Source organism: Diadema antillarum, unplaced genomic scaffold (assembly GCF_040938485.1).
Source record: "Diadema antillarum isolate AM-2024a unplaced genomic scaffold, OU_Dant_1.0 scf00000009, whole genome shotgun sequence".
Lineage (NCBI taxonomy): Eukaryota > Metazoa > Echinodermata > Echinoidea > Diadematoida > Diadematidae > Diadema > Diadema antillarum.
In genome coordinates, this window is record NW_027270898.1 from 2,409,523 (window position 1) to 2,426,590 (window position 17,068).

A 17,068-nucleotide genomic window follows, 5' to 3' on the forward strand; every position below is an offset into this window, starting at 1 on the left:
CTTCTTTTTAATGGACTCGATTTGCATTGAAGTGGGAGATGGATTTTTGTTCAATACTCAAGAAGGCCATAGGAAGATTGAAGGTAGAGAAGTAATCAGCAGAATTATGCATACTATGTTGAATAACTTAATAAATCTTGCATTGTCTAGATGGTGACAATTATGGTAGATCCTTAAAACTTTAACTGACATGATTGTTTATAGGTGGGACTGTATACACAGTCATCGTGCATAGTGAGGTGAAAGCAGAGGGTATGGAATTAAGGACAGCATAGGTTGATGCCTTCTTTCAGTCTGTGCTCTGCAGTTGCCATGACAACGGAATGATTTGCATAGATGCAGCATCCATCTAGGTAGATGTGAAGTAATGTGTGGATTGGAAAGGGATAGTAATCTGTAGCTAGATAGCTATGAAGCGATTAAACATTGCAAACAACCTCTCTACATCTTATTACCTTGTTGACATCATATGTGTTATGAAAAAGAAATATAAAGAATAAGAAATAGAAACCAAACCCAGGAACAAGCACAAACAACAGCATAGATTTATACAAAGAAACCTCCTGTTGTCAGCAGATAGTGCCTGTTCCCACTGCTGGATGTAAATTATACAAGTTATAGTAAGATTCTTTGCTATTTGTGACTACATAGCATGTGGAAGAAATGTCATACAGTTATCACAGTCTTGTTAGAGGCAGTGCTGTCATGTAGTTTTATGTCAGATATGGATGAACCTCGGAGAAATATTACTTTTATGCGTAGAGGTGAAAGAGTTCCATTGACATTTAAACCTGGAAACTTACAATGTGAACATAGATAATATCGTGGTGTTAACAAAAGAGTGTATGTCTTGCTATGTGCAGTGTAAGTTTAAAGCCAGGGTTCTGTTTGTCTCTTCATTTAAATCTAACCATGTTTGCTGCTACTCGAGCTATTCTTCAAGTTTTATTGACAAAGTGTCTTGCCCCTAACGTCTCTTCTTCTTGTATGATTTGATTTAAAAACAAAGAATTGTTGTCATGATTTCTCTGATTTGTTTTTTTTTAATGAAATTGTTGTGCAACTTGATATATATAATATTTGCACCTCTGCATCGAATGATCAAGCACAACAGTTAATGGTGCATCTTAGTATTGTAATTTATGCACGAGGAGTTATACTGCTTTGATATGAATCTGGGGATTATTTTACTACACAGAATAAAAGTGCTATGTCTTTTTTCACAAAAGGAGAACACGGCTAGTGGCAGTCTTGTCAATGTTTCATCAGACATTTCAAGGCGGTGTGCAGCTTGAATGTGAATGACAGTGTTTGTTGATTCTGAATCAAGTTATACACAAGGAAACATGTTACCCAACACGACAAAAGAGAGTATTTAATGTGAAATTTTAAAGGGGGAAACATATTTACATGAAAATTTTGTCTTTAGAGTTGAACAAGTAGTATGAATGCAAGAGCTCTTTTTCCACGTGCACTTTTAATGATTTATTTCCTCCGTTTTCTGCTTTTCATTTCCCTGAAAACATGTTTTGTCCTCTGTGGCTAACACCCTGTTTCTCCAAATGTAAACTCTGTTTATTGTCCTCTTTTCTGATGTATCAAAAATGTATTCGTTACCTCACATATCTGCTTCCTACTGTTGATGCTCATTGTTCTTGCCCTTTGAACTGTCTTGTTACTTTTTCCTTTCTCCTAACTATATGTTCTACTTCCTTCATGCTGATTTTTCTTACCAAAATGTTTTCACATTCGAGCATTCCTCTTTCTTTCTCCCTTTGTGTTGTACAACTCTTTCTTCTCATACGTTTTCACCCACTTCCTGTTGTCTTCGTATGCAACCTTATAATGTCCTATCTCTCTTGTGTGTGTGTGTGCGTGTTTGTTTGTTTGTTTTTGTATGGCCTCTCTTTTGTTTTGTGTCTGCCTTGTGTACACTAATTACAACTCTGCGCAACACACGGAATGCAGGAAGCACTAAAGTAGCGAGAAATAAATTGGCCGTTTTCAAGAACATGCTGAGAGATCAGGAGCATTCCTTGGACAATGGTAGGATATTGCGCCCTCGTGTGATATGTGGTATTGTGGCGTCGTTTCAGTAATCAGTGATATACGTGATACCCGTTGATCTAACACACTGAATATTTTATCTCCTGTTGGTGGATAGTTGATATCACCTGGCCATAGGTGACTTTTCCAAATATAAGCTACTAAAGAATTTCTGTATTTTCATCAAAATTTTGGCAAGTATAGTTTTAATAGATGATTTACATTGGCCTTTCATCAAGGCACGGAAATTAAACCCAGTATAGTTTGACACGTTTGTGTCAGTTTAGATTTACTAATGTCTGTTTGCAACAGCAAAAAAACAAAACAAAACAAAACAAAATAAAGCAAAAACAAACAAAAGAGAACTAAAAACAAAAGACAACAAGAAAATGGATATAATGTATTTGTAAGTTATTAGTGTTCTGACATTATTTTTACCAAGTTCACTCCCTTTCCTGATATACCAAAGCAACAGTGAAGAAATACTAACAGACTAACAAATAATTTCACCTCCCTTTATCCCCCCTTCCCCCCCCCCAAAAAAAAGAGGATTCCCACCTTCTAACAAGTGCACAAAGTCTGCTAATGCTGGATGTGTGCTAGTCTTTGTTTAATTTGAAGTGTCACTGGAGAAAGGGCTTGTTTGCATTGTAATAAAAAGATCTAATTGATTGCTGATCAAATGATTATGTTTCAAATGTTTGTAGCCTTGAATGTTTTTTTTTTTTATGGCAAATTTGCATAGAATTTCATCATAGATAGTAAATCAGTTGATGTTTTGAATGATGGTTATGTAAATCAATGATACCATTCTCTTGAGTACAGGTAGACATATTAACACAATCAGATTGATTTATCATACAACTTGCTGCCAAATTATTAAGCTGAAAGTTGAAAATTACTCCATAGATTTTGTGCATAGAAATGTCATGCAAATTCTCCTTCATTGAAGAGATACGGTCCCACTGAATTGAATTGTATATTATTATACAGAGGATTTGAAATTTGCTATCGGTACACTACCAGACATATACAAGACACAAATTTTTGTACAAATTTTGTTTCACTGTTGTGACTTTATCTGGGTTCTTTGGTGACTTACAATACAGAAAATCCCAATGAAGCTTTGGTTAAGTGGTAGAAAGGCATAAACCCGGCTAACTGTGCTTTGGTAACATTTTTTGACAAGGAAAATATTTCAGTCACTCGTCATACCACTGATATTCACTGGCAATATATACTTGATACACGTAAAATAACTGCACAAAAGATTATGATGTTGGTATGTTCGTGATGTGATGTGATGTGATGTGTTTGGACCAGTGTATTATGTGTGACAGTGATTTTGGAATTGTGTAGTTATGTGCTATGTGAGTACAATGAGTATGGTACGTGTGTCCCATTTTCCAGCTGTGGTAGAATATAAAAGGGGAAAGGAAATATTCAGACTCCAAAAGCTCTTTGTCAATTGCCTTTACTACATGAGATGTAGACCCTTGTTATTTTGTAACCAATAGGTAGACTTCTGGGCAGTATTTCATAAAATTTGTCAGTCACTGACAACTGTTTTAAGCTACTGAAATCCTTGCATCTGATTGGCTAAGAACAAAAATGTCAGTCGAAATCACTGACAAAACACTTGACAAAATGCCTCCAGACCTGCTAGAGGGAAACTACATGTAACCAGAAGAGACCAAGAACAAACAAACAAACAAACAAAAACAGAAGTTTTTCAAGATTTAAAGCGACTTTTTTGAAGCCATTCTTGTTTATGATATGTCAAAAGTGTGATGTATTTTTCTCAAATTATGATTGATGAAAACTGTATATATAATCACAGTTTGCAGTCTGGATTATTGTAGGCAAAAGAGGCCACAAATATTCCCCCAAACCTCAAATCCTGGAATATTATGTAGAGGGTGTGACTGTATTTAGTTTGTCTTGTGTATTAAGTGACGATTACTACCATTGGTTACATGTCTGAAAAAAAAGAAGACCTAAAGTAGAAAAAAAAATAATGAGAAAACAATAACATCAAGTATATTTTGTGAAAGTTGTTTGATGTTTGATATTTTGGTGTGGTGTGTTTCTTCTGTTCTATAAAAAAACAAGTATAGATAGAGTACATCATTTCATGAAGTTGTGAGAGACACTTGTACTTGCTGATGAACTCAATTTTTTTTAGCAAAAAACAAAACAAAACAAAACGAAACAAATGATGAGTTTGTGCTGGCTGATAAACCAAAACTCTTCATTATTTTTTTTTTTGCAACAACAGCAACAAACAATTAATTACATTAACATATATTCAATATTGTTGGCATGTTTACAGCAAGCATATCAGCAAATTATGGGAAACACAGTATTCACACTGGTAATAAAAAGACACTGGAATTCTCAGGTTATCTTTTATTTGGTAGATTTAAAAAAAAAGGAAACAAAAAAACGTGATTACTGATGTGTATCAGCAACAGCCAGTAAAAAAAGAAAAAAAAAAAAAAGGAAAAAATGGTTCGTACAACTGATACAAATGTAGAACACCAGTGCATCCTGATGAATCAAGTCTTTGTAGAAAACAGCAACAACAATATCAGTGTCACATGTGATCATAAAGTTCGGTGAATGATTTGGCAAAGGTGGAATCTTTTTCCCCCTACCAACAAGCAGTCAATGCTGGGGCCAGCTCGTCCGGCGCTGCGACGGCGACGGGAAGCAACAGTTTTCTCTTGGAGACGTTTGGCAGACAGCAGCAGCAGTACCAGCGATCCTTCGAGGAGGGTATGCCAGCCCCCCCCACCACCAAATGTTTACTAACCTCCGCCCACCATTATTGTTTTGTGCCCCACTCAAGTTATGATTTGATAACCCCAGTGTGTAGTGTGTCAATTATCATCCAGTTTAATGATCAGCTTTCTAATCTCCGTAAGTTTGTGTCAAAAGAGAGAATGAAATGTTTAAAGTTGTGCAGACATTGCTTTGGTGATTTATACTGAGAAATTATAATTTTGACTGATATTAGTGAACAGTCATGATGTCAACCATGAGATTTCATATGAAAAGCAAATATTCTTCAATGTTATTGAGAGCGAATTATAAGGGAATATGTCCAGAAACTTGCAGTTTTCAAATTGTGATATTTCACCAGCAACCACTGGTCAGTAGTTATGTTGTATTTTTATCATTAGCCCCTGTAAAGTCCTTTAGATGCGTGTTTGTATCACACTCTTTAATGGGGATAGCAGTGACTTGTCCTCCCGTATGCCTAAGAATGTGGTTTCGAGAGTAGTTTTAATTCTGTCTGTTTTAGGGTAATGCCAGAAGATGTGACCATCACTAAAGGCATGCTATTCATGCTGCATCCTTAATAATAGCTAAGCTCATATCATCAAGTTCTTGCTATATTCTCTTGCAACAAATTAAAATCTGTGTGCCTCTCTCCTGTCTCTATTCTTCCTCGTGTTATGTCCCGTCACAAAGCTTCTGTCATGTTCAACCTTTTTTTCTCCCTCAATTCTCAGTTTTTAGGGATCTACGTAACAATCACTGGGAGGATATCCTAGGCCTATACATGTATCCTGATGACTTGGTGTCTTTCTGCAGAAATTTCATATCAGTCTTTGTCATTTGCTTCACTTTCACATCACTGCTAATCCACTATTTTGCAATAATGCCACTGTATATCTAGCTGATGTTATTATGTGTTAATATCTAGCAGTTTGTGCACCAAAATATGAGTTACATGTTGTATATGCATCCATTTACAATGCCATGTATTTTGATTAAATCATGTCTGCTCTCAAACTTCATTCCTACCACACCCTTACTACCAATCCCATCCTAAACTTGCTCGTGGTGTCATGCCATCATCCATTCACACCTCACCTCACCACCACCCACCCCCCTCCCCCACAACCCGTCCTTTGAACCACCAAACACTCACTATATAGGGGAGTGGCTTCAGTTTACCAACGCAGCCAACATGGCTGCCGCCATGCAACATGCCAGCCGGCAACCATCTTGTGAGGATCTCGGACCTTGGTGTAAGTCTCAAGTTCTGAGCAGAATGTTGCCAGTTCAGAGAGCTCGCATGGCATGGTTGATAAGCGATAACTGCTCATGTATATCAGCATGACATCAATGCTTTTGCCTTTTTTATTCTGTCATGTATGAAAATATACATTTCTCTTTGTTTCACACCTGCATTTTGTCAGCTGAGAACCAGAAGGGCACTGTCGCATTCTGATATTTGAGCGTACATAAAAATGGAAAAAAATCCATTTTCATGAAATAAAACGTTTGTTTAATCATAAGTGGGTAAATTTATATACATGTGTAGGGTCACAGAGTGCCCTTGTTACTGAAAATGAAAAATAATGTAAAATTGACATCATAATGTAGGGGAGATTGAGCTCTACAACATGATACCAATATATTGATTCCCCCCCCCTAAAAAAAAAATAATGATAAAAAAATAATAATAATAAATAAATAAATAAATAAATAAATGAATAAATAAAAAATGTGATAAAGCCCTTCTGGTTCTCACCAAACATTTTTTATATTTTTACAGATGGAGAGCCTATTTCTTGTAGCTCTTGAGAACACTTGTTATGAGAAAATGATGAAAACTGTCATCCCTGTAGGGAGGTTTCTGTCATTTCAGGGAGGCTTTCTTTCATTTAAAGGAAGAATGGCAGAAGGAGAGTGCTCAATACTCAAGTCTGTCATTTAATGCATCAGGATTACACACTGTTTTCTTGGAGTTTGGAGTAGGATCCTATATTTATGATTCATGTCACTTTTCTTTGACACAAAGGGAATGCACATCATATCTTTCATTGGCTCAAGTGTTTTATTATCCCCCGTCATTATTTCCGCATACCTGATTATTCTTTTTCAATGTTCCTCTTCCTTTTATTCTTCTCATATTCTCTCTCTCTCTCTCTGTATCTTTCTCTCATTCATTTTTTCATCCGTGAATGCACAACTTGTAATCTGTATCAAAGGAAATAATTTGACTGGTCATTCCACTTATGTTTGTTTGTTTGTTTGCTTTTTCTTTGTTGTATTAATGCTGGCCACAAAAAAAAAAAAAAAATATTGGGACATGTCCAGCCATGGTCAGACAACAGTCCAGTATTGACCGTGGGTGGCTTTGGGGCAGACAGCAGGCATTTGGTACACAACATTGAATTCTTTTGGTGGACTTAATATGACCTGAATATTTTTTGGTGTGAAAATGTCAACATTTCTTTTGAAAAGGGGTGCAGGATTTTTAGTGAAGATAGCTTTTTTTTTTGTGCTAGTTATGTATTCTTTTATGAAATGCTTTTTTATTTAACCTTGCAATATTCTGTTTATTATGATATGATAAAAAGTTTAAATAAAGTTTGAATGAAGATAAATTAATGACAAGATTTGAGGCAGATGGAGGGTTCATGATGTCAGTTGAAGAGGACAGGGAGAATTCCTGATACCCAAACAATGCTGGTGCTTATGATTGCAAACAATCTATTTTTCCAAGTCAAAGTGAAAATCTGTGGACGATGAAATTGAAGAAGAAACTAGGATTGCAAGGTTTATTTGATACTTTCTGTTAATCTTATTGAAATAAAAGAAGAAAAATATCAATAAACCAACCCAGTCTAAATCATATTGTGTGAATTCTAATGGATTAGCCATAAATTTTCTTTTCTGAGCAATTTAGAATACAAGACATATTCATTTTCTATAATCCTGCACCCATATCAATATTTATCTCTGACCTACTAATGAACTACTATCTTCAAGGAAACATACAAGTTTTGGCTGAGATGGGGGATTCAGATTTGAACTTTTTGCACGATGATGAGAACCACTTATGAATTATTAAAGAGCACGCAATTCTACAAGGAATTCAATGTTCATTTGATTAAGATCAGTTTTAAAATGGCTAACAGACCAAAAACAAAACAAAAACAAATAAAACAAAGTAGTCCTACTAAAAGGTGGGTCCCACCTTTTATCAGGAACTCTTTGTTACTGGTTATTTCAGCCATTTCAAAAGCAATATTCATCCAATAAACTTTGAATTCCTCATAGAATGATATGCTCTTTCATATTTTATAAGAGGTTTCTCATTATCTAAAAAAAAAAGTTGGAAACCTGAAAGCCCATCTCAACAAAAACTATACAATTGCTTTAACATAATGAATAGGTAATAACAGGATGCATTATTATGTGATACTAACATTGTTCATCATGTACATGCCATGAGTTCAGTGATTAATAATAATATTGTTCAAACGTTTATTCTAGAGTCATCAACAACGAATTTTGGTGTGTTTGGATACTAATGTTTTTTTTTTTTCATTTTGACTTTGTTTTTGGCCTGTCTTTCTGAATGACTGTGAGATTATTATTACCTCGTGGTTTGTTTTATTTTGTGCAATCATTTAATTCTTGTGCTTAGAAAGACTTTGAAAAAAAAAAGATTTTGCAGAAATATTCAGAACCAAAGTACAGTAGGCTTCCCTGAAAAAGAAATTAGTTTCTAATCTAAGTAATGTGACTGAAAGTTTAGAATCCTAGCTCTAACAATAGTGTGCATGACACATTGTGTCAAGCTGTGAGATTTACTTCATTGTACACTCCCTCAACCCATATTTTTCTTTTGTAAGCCATCTCTTTTGTTTATGCTTTCAAAATTCATTTGCATGTGAATATTTTTTTTCATAATTTAGCAGCAATAGGAAAAAAAAATTCTTTTGAAAGTATTTTCATTACAACATCAATGCTTTATTTTATAGTTTGTCCTTATGCATTCTGTTGTTTGGGTTGAATATGATTCTTTCCCTGCACTGTAATGATCCAACTATTTCAATTGCATCAGCTTGATCAGTGAATGCATAAATGGATTAATGAATACACAGTGGAATGAATGGAATATACGACAGAGAATGACAACAAATTTACAAATGAATGAATGAGTCATGAATAGATAGATAGATAGATAGATAGATAGATGGATAGATGGATAGATAGATAGATAGATAGATAGATAGATGGATAGATGGATAGATAGATAGATAGATAGATAGACAGACAGATAATAAATAAATAAATAAAGTGATAGATAACTACATTTCTTAGTAAATGAATAAATGTTATATAAATGAATAAATAGAACTTCTTCATTCTGGTATATCAAACCCCCTTAGAAATATAAAAGTATTCTATTCTGCATAGTATAATCTGGTGATATGGGCAGTGGTACATTTTTTTGTTATGTATATGCAAATGTCATTGGAGAAGGGAGCTAAATATGAGCTATGAATGAAATTACTTTAGATTACCCATAATGTGTGGCATTTCTTTTCCTTCTTCTTCTTCTTTTTTTTTTTGGGGGGGGGGGGATGGGAGGGGCAGTTCTTTGGCATGTATCTACGTATCATTTATCAGGTTGTGTGCCAGTCTCATTGATGTTGATCAAATGTTGTGTTTTACTCTAAGACTGAACTTAAATGGTCTATGCTTATATTTTTGTAGTTAGTGATCTGTTGAACTTCAAATGTGTTTGTGTTATGATGAAAACATTTTTTTTTTTGTCTTTGCAAAACTACTTGCTGTTGACAGTATTTGAAAGTGTCTTTTTTTTGTGTGTTATAGTTGGTTGTGTTCAAGACATATTTGAGTTTTGCTAGTGAAGCAACCAGCTATTTTGTTAGGAAAAATCAATTGTGACAATAAAGTTAAACTGGTGATAATGCAGGATACATGTGCATAAAGGAGCAGTTATGGAGACAATTCATTCAACAAAACTTTCATTTCATGTAAGGGCTGCTCTCCGTGTACATTTTTTTTTCATCATTTGCATGTTTGAGTCATCTAGAAGAAAATCTATAAGCTTTTCAGTTAGACGTGCATGCCATAGCAGGCTAGCCAGCATTCGACCATAGGTTGTGCTGTTTAGTTCTTAGCATCTATTTCATGCCAGCATTGGTAATATCCATCATCATCTTCATCATCATCATGATCATCACTGTCATCATCACCGTCCACCTGTGATTCCACCCACATACATGCCTCAATCATAGATGAGGATCATTTGAGCCCTGAGTCAGCCATGACCCACGGTAGTAGGGAGTCGTCCTTCGATGATGGTAAGCCCAACACCCCCCCTTGGTCAAATGCAGTGGTCCGAAAATCCCCAGACTCAGATCGATTAAAGCAAGTGCATTGAGCTCCAAATTTGTTGCATATCAGGATATTTGATTTAGATTGGGGATTTTGTTCATCATGAGAAAGACAATCTTACTTATTCTTTTTTTAATTGGTAATGCAGAGACAATGACAGATTTTTTCTTTGAGGTCATTATGGGTCAAGTAGGGAGAGATTTGTCAGAGAAGTACAAAATTATTTGAGACTGCTGACTCATTTCACTACTACTCTAATGAAAGAAGCATGAGAAAGGTGCACAATATTGAAGCAAAAGCAGTGTCACAACTACTTTGGAAGTATATTTAGTTGTGCTTAGTTGCAATTTGATAAAATTGCCTGATTAATTTTGGGAAACAAATATCTACATGTACTTCAAGAGAACTGGCCTAGTTTTGTTCTGCATGATTATCAATGCAAATTCCTAAAGTTTCCTTTATTATGTAGATGAGTGTCCTTGAATTACAGTTCCCCAGTGTAAGACAGCACATGCCTTAAAGTGCCATTAAAGATGTAGATATAGGTCAGATGTTTATTTTAAATACTTTTGGCCGAGAATTTGATAGTGTTTGTATATATACTGTCTTCAAACAGTTTCCTTGTCTATACATAAAGTTGACATGTTAAAAGATGTCATATCTTGGATGATAATGAATAGAGAACAAAATTTTACAGAGATTATATTTCTCATGAATTATAGAAGCCATGATAAGGACTTACTAGTAACAGAAACTATAGATGAAATTCATCATCATGCAAACCATCATTTTAGAGTTCAGAGAGAATGAGAGAGAAATAGATGTTTTTTATCACTTGTTCGCCTAGAGAGCTATCAACTTTTCTTACGCTATTTCAAATTGCAGCTTACATATGTGGTTGTCACTGTGCATAGAGCAAGAATTGTAGAAATATTTCATTAACCATGCTGCTTCCATTCATTTGCATTTTTAATTCATATAGTCTTTTCAGCCGGCGGAAGACTGAGCCCATTGTACAGGATGCCATCCGATCCCTTTTCTCATCTTCCCCCGCCTCCTCCGTCCCTCCTATGCACAGCCCTCGCTCGTACCTCCTCTACTGGATTCTACCCAGAGCCTCCGTCTCCCCCACCCCCTCCACCAACAGGCTCTGCTCCTCCGATAATCCCCATCTACTCCCTCCCCAACCACCTCCTCTCCCCGCCCCAGTCCTACTACCCGCCCCGCCGCCTGGTCCGGCAATCAGCCGCGGTGTCCTCCCCCACCCTACCCATTCACATCATACCTCCCCCGCCCACCGATCCCCCAGAACCCCCCATCCCGACATTCCCCCAGTCCCCACCATTGCCATCACCTCCTCCCAATCCACCATCACCCCCACCACCATTATCATCCTCCCCTCCCCTTTCTCCCTCTAGCCCATACCGTATACCAAGGCCTAGACCCATACCACCACCTCGTCTTAATCTTCCAGATGATTAACTCACTCTATACTAAACTGGGAAGTGAAGAGAGGACTCTCATGGAACATGCCAAAGATTCAACAAAATTCTTACCGGAACCAAAGAGTAAAATTGAATAGTTTTTCCTTAGTTGAATTATTGTTCTGCTTTACATGGACATTCAAACAATTTCAGAGTCACTCATTGTCTGACACTGTACTATAGATTCCAAGTTCAATATTGGATGAATTATCCTACAACTCTATTTGTAATTATACTTTGTTTGAAAGTCAAACTGGCCAAAATATTTCATTAAAGTTTGAATTGTTCAAGGCTGAATATTAATGTGACATGTCACATGCTTGCACTGGTATTTATTTTGAAACAAAGTCTAATCAGTATTTAGGAAATACAAAGAAATAAAAATGACACAACCAGTCATGAACTGACCTATATTATATGCAGGCTGCAACAAATTGTAAGTTCTTGAAGTCAGCCATGTTTGTTCTCAATATTTGTTTCTTTTTATTTTTTATTATGGTAATAGTATATCTGAGTAAAAGACATGAATTCTACTTTGTCGTTTCAGTGTTTATTGTTTTGCATTGACCACATTGCTTTTTGAATGTGAATTCAACTTATAGCCAATTATGTGTATATTGACTGAATTTCTCCTTCCTCCTAATATTATAAATTGGACAATGTGTGCACTCAAAGAAAAAGTGTTCAATATACTTAATATTCCATGTAGTCCCAGTGTTAGAGCTATAAATCTAGCTTTCAAAGAGGAAAATAGTTTAACTACCTCCAGTGAAGCATATTCCACCTGTGTCTTTTTAGCCACTAAAACAGGGTCTAAAACTCCTTAATCTCGTAACTTCTACATCCGTTTACCTGTCTATGTAGCTTAGCCTTCATTACCAAGCCATCCCATTCCGTTAGGCTCATCTTTTACTATTCCACAGATATCTTTAATCTTTGTAATAATGGATACAATTCAAAATTTCCCTTTCTTGTCTCCCACCTCTACTCCTTGGTTATGTCTTCCATCCCTATTAGTTCCACATATGTGTATTTGATAGCTTATTTATTTATTTGTTTATTTATTTATTTATTTATTTATTTATTTGTTTATTTATTTATTTATTTATATATTTATTCATTTATTTATATATTTGTTTATTTATTTATGTATGTATCTATTTATTTATTTATTTATTTATTTACTCATCTACCTGTTTACCTTTTTATCAATTCATCTATCTACCCATTGACCTGTGTATTCATTTACTTCTCTACCCATTAATCTGTTTATTCATTTATCTATTTACCTATCAACCCATTTATTCATTTATCTATCTACCCATTTACCTATTTATTGATTTATTTATCTGCCTATACCTGTATCTATTCATCTATTTATCAACCTATTTACCTGCATTTTTTTCTATTTTTTAACCTTTTTACCTACCTATTCACTATTTTTTTATATGCTTGTCAAAGATGCTCTTTTTTTCCTGTCCTGGTATCATCTTTTCTCATTTTATTCCTTCACCCATCCTGTCTTATTTCCATTCTTACATCCATCATCTTTACTCTCCTTGATCTCCGCCCCCCCCCCCCCCCACCCCCATCACCCCTTCCCTTCCTCCCCCTCCAAGTTGACCCAGCTTCCATTGCATTCATCAACCACATCCTCCCACTCTGTCCCTGCGAGATCATTGTACATGTACCTCCTTTGTCCATATGCTCTGCGATGCATGCCCAATGTTGCCATGGCAACAAGCGCAGCCATTCTCATGCAAATGCCAACATCATCTGAGACCACTCGTCTCCAGCCAGCATCATCCAGCAGGGTAGGCGTCATCCCACCATGCTCCTTGATGCCCCTTGAATATCCATGGTGATGAGAGGTATGAAGACTCCATGCTAAGGGATTCCATGTATATTCTTCCAGAGATTCCATGTATATTCTTCCAGAGAAGACCACATATGTATTCAAAATGTATTTACATGTATTATCCTTTTTATGATGGTCAGGGTTTTTTTTCTTCTTTTTTTTGACGGTGACTTGTTGCATCACACATACATATGATTTCTATACATGTATTATTATTGGAACTATGTAGCGATCTATTGATTTGCTTTGGTCTGTATCTAGGGCCTATATTCAATTCTGATGTACATTACCTGCTCTCCTCTTATTTCTCATCTTTTCATGGATCACTGGAGAACTGGAAATTAAGTTTTGTAACATCAAGGACATCAGCCCACATGACACATCAAATTTGTATCTTTTTTTTCCTCCAACTTGCAGAAAAACTTTTTCATTTTCTGGATTGTCTGAAATGTGATTTCTTCCCCTGAAGAATGGACTTCATTTCTCACAGCACAGAGGAATGTGGAGGTATTGAGGCATATGCTTATATTGACTTTCTGTCGATCATATCCTTCCCCACCAGGCTACCCGAAGAACATGCAACCAAACCTTCCACCGATCGAGAGTCCTCAGTACTACCCGCAGGGCTCGGCCTACTACGACGGCCCGCCCCGCGGGCCAAGCTACCATGGTGGGCCAAGCTACCATGGTGGGCCAAGCTACCCCGGTGGGCCCAGCAGAAATGCCCCCCAGAGGCAGTCGATGAACATGTATGAGTACAACACCAAGTACAAGCAGGCCTTCTGAGGGGTGCAAGGAGGAAGCATAGGAGGGCCGGTCCTGTTAGGACCAAACCACAAGAGGTGTGGCACATTGGTAGTAATGTGGACCCTACCTCTTTAATCGATGACCCGTAAATTTTGTGAAGTGATTTGTCATAGAGTTACAATGACCAGTGATTAGGGAGAAATAGATCATAAACATCTCATCTGACAGATGGAAATAAGTGCAAAATTTGCATAAATATACTCCTTTACAAACAAATTACGAAATTGTGACTGCTAAACTTAACCACATAGAATATGCTGAATTGCAAATGGATGATTCTTTATAAAGGTTGTCAATGGTTGTAAACATCTTCGCTATGGTGATCATATCAATACAAGTTCTATATCTCTGGGGTCTTCAACCAAGTTTACTGTGCTGTCAATGATTAATTGTAGTTGCACACCAATAGATTTTTTTTTCTGTAGAAAGAAAAAATATGCATTATTTTCATGATCTATGCAAAGAAAGGCACAACAAGATTAATTTATACTCTAACATCAATTGTTTAAAATTTCCATTGTTAGGTGTGGGAGACTTGACTCATAAGGATGAACATTAAGTAGAAAAAGAAAATCAGGCAGTGTGAGGTTTTTGGATGCTTTGTTGTTATTCTTAAAGATTTATTTGTGCAATTACAAGCATTAAGATAATGACCTTTGCAGAAGATTAACACTCTGAAGGCCACTGTTTCACATGGCCATCAACATCATGCAGAGACTCCAACTCTCCCATTTTCGACAGGAGATCTCCCGCCGAAAACCCATTTTTGCAAAATCTCCCGTTCTCACGCTTATGATTTAATTTCTCTCGCCCTGGCTCTGTGTCTCCCGTTGGAAAGGATTTCTTACTTATTGCTATCGTATGTTGAAAAAATAAGCCTTAGATAGCACCAGAGAGCATCTAAAACCCTGGGAATTTCGAGCTTCGCACACATCAACTTGGAATCTCCCGTTTGCTAGGGATTTCAAGCGGGAGAATCTCCAGATCAGAAGGTGCTTTGGGTTGGGGTCTCTGCATAATGTATAAAGCATATTGCTACTGGTATTAATAAGAGTACTCATAAGTACTGCTAAGTAGAGATATTTTGTGTTTGTCTTAAATGAGTGTGTAGAAAAAAAAATTGTCATATTTGCCTCAGGTGTGTACTTGTAACAATGTTTAGTACTTAATATTCTGTTTGTTCCTGTTCTCTATCTGAATAAGATACATCAGTTCACAGGGGTGGATCCAGGGATTCCGTAAAGAGGGGGTGCCTTTACAAAATTAAAGGGGGGGGGGGTGCACGCACCCCTACCCCATTTTTTTTCTTGTTATTTCTTTTGTTTTCACAAAAAATAAAGGGGGGGGGGGGCATGCGCCCGGTGCACCCCCACCTGGATCCGCCACTGGTTCAGTTCATTTTAACAATGACATGGCATTTTCTTATCTCACATTTTCCTGAGATTACAAATTGAAGACGGACAGGAAGGATGGAGAAACTTGAGCATGAGCTTGTCATATGCAGTACTTTTCAAAAATGAATAAGATGTGTGTTGTGTTTGTGTGTTGAGTAGGCGTATAGTTTGTAAGAAGTTGTGCAGCACTTTTCACATCTTTTATTGACTTTGAGTGATGTGCACATGTCAGGGATTCTTTTTCTTTTAAATTCATTGAAAAGAGATATGGTTGATATGTCACTGTGTAGATTATCCAAGATTATGAAAGATTATCTAAAATATAGTAACCCTAATAAGTATAGTACTCTCTATGTATTCGTAGAAGATTGTGTGTGGACCATTGTTCAAAATAATCCTCTGAATATTTGCAATTAGCTGAAAAACAAACAGAAGGAGAGATCTAGAATAATATATGAGAAATGAAAGAAGAATGCACTGCTCTTGCTGCATATATAATGACCTTTTGTGAGCAGCAGGGTTTAATCTTGGGTGACATTTTTAAAGAGACTTGGTTTACAAAAGGCTTGTTTTGTATGAATGTTTTCATTTTAGTTTGAATTTGAGAGCCTGATATCAACTGAATATTTAGATGAGAGTACACAAAATATAGTGTTTTATGTGGGTGTTTTTGTGTGAAAACTTTAAGGAGCAGGGCAATGTTGAAGGAACAAATATACATAGACAATGAGTGGTGATATGATTTAGGTATGCATGACTCAGCATGAGTAGAGTTAAAAAAAAATAAGAGAGGGAAAGAGAGTTAGCAATTAAGACAAGATGAGACAAAGATGTTGTCCCCCTCCCCATATGGACATTTGCCCCCCACCAATTGGACACTTGCCCATTGATTTTACTTGCCCATTAATTCTACTTGCCCAGGGGTGGATTTTGCTTCTCCCAATCAAGTAGCCATTTGGCTGTGGCTTCCTACACCTTCAGAGAGCAGAGAGAGAGAGGCAATGTAGAAAAAGGAAGTGATGTTGATGGGAGAAGATGATAGCCAGTTTGGATGGACATTTGTGATCTTTTTACTCTTTAAGCAGCATGTCAGGGTTGCAACTCTCACGCATTAAGCATGAGACTCACGCATTTTGGTCCTTTCTCACGCTAAAACTTTATTTCATTTGTATGCATTCCTATTGATCTCACTCATTTTGACTCCTAAATTATAGCATTGGCCTATGGGAGTCTCACTCTCAACTAGTTTCCAGTGTTGGCAGCCCTGGCATGTTAATATGTAAGTAGTGTTATTGTACAAAGGG

At 36.4% G+C, this 17,068-nt stretch overlaps 2 protein-coding genes across 2 annotated transcripts in view; both read left to right on the forward strand.

The window, feature by feature from the left end:
* LOC139719876 (prominin-1-A-like) overlaps window positions 1–15,614 on the forward strand; it is a 113,391-nt gene extending 97,777 nt beyond the window's left edge. Inside the window, exon 22 of the mRNA XM_071631264.1 lies at window positions 14,126–15,614. Coding sequence (XP_071487365.1) covers window positions 14,126–14,349 — 224 coding nt within the window. The 3' untranslated portion in view covers window positions 14,350–15,614. The remainder of the gene's footprint in view (window positions 1–14,125) is intronic.
* On the forward strand, window positions 2,013–11,703 carry LOC139719078 (uncharacterized). The gene is made up of 6 exons (XM_071630518.1): window positions 2,013–2,046; window positions 4,714–4,824; window positions 5,994–6,090; window positions 7,172–7,224; window positions 10,122–10,187; window positions 11,204–11,703. The coding sequence occupies exons 1-6, from the start codon at window positions 2,013–2,015 to the stop codon at window positions 11,701–11,703; spliced, it is 861 nt and encodes a 286-aa protein (XP_071486619.1).
* Window positions 15,615–17,068: the final 1,454 nt, after the last annotated feature.

Coding starts and splice junctions, on each gene's coding strand:
- LOC139719078 (XM_071630518.1), top strand. CDS start 2,013: ATGCTGAGAGATCAGGAGCATTCCTTGGACAATG. Junction 4,825..5,993: donor CCAGCGATCCTTCGAGGAGG/GTATGCCAGCCC, acceptor CTCACTATATAG/GGGAGTGGCTTCAGTTTACC. Junction 7,225..10,121: donor GGGCAGACAGCAGGCATTTG/GTACACAACATT, acceptor CCTCAATCATAG/ATGAGGATCATTTGAGCCCT.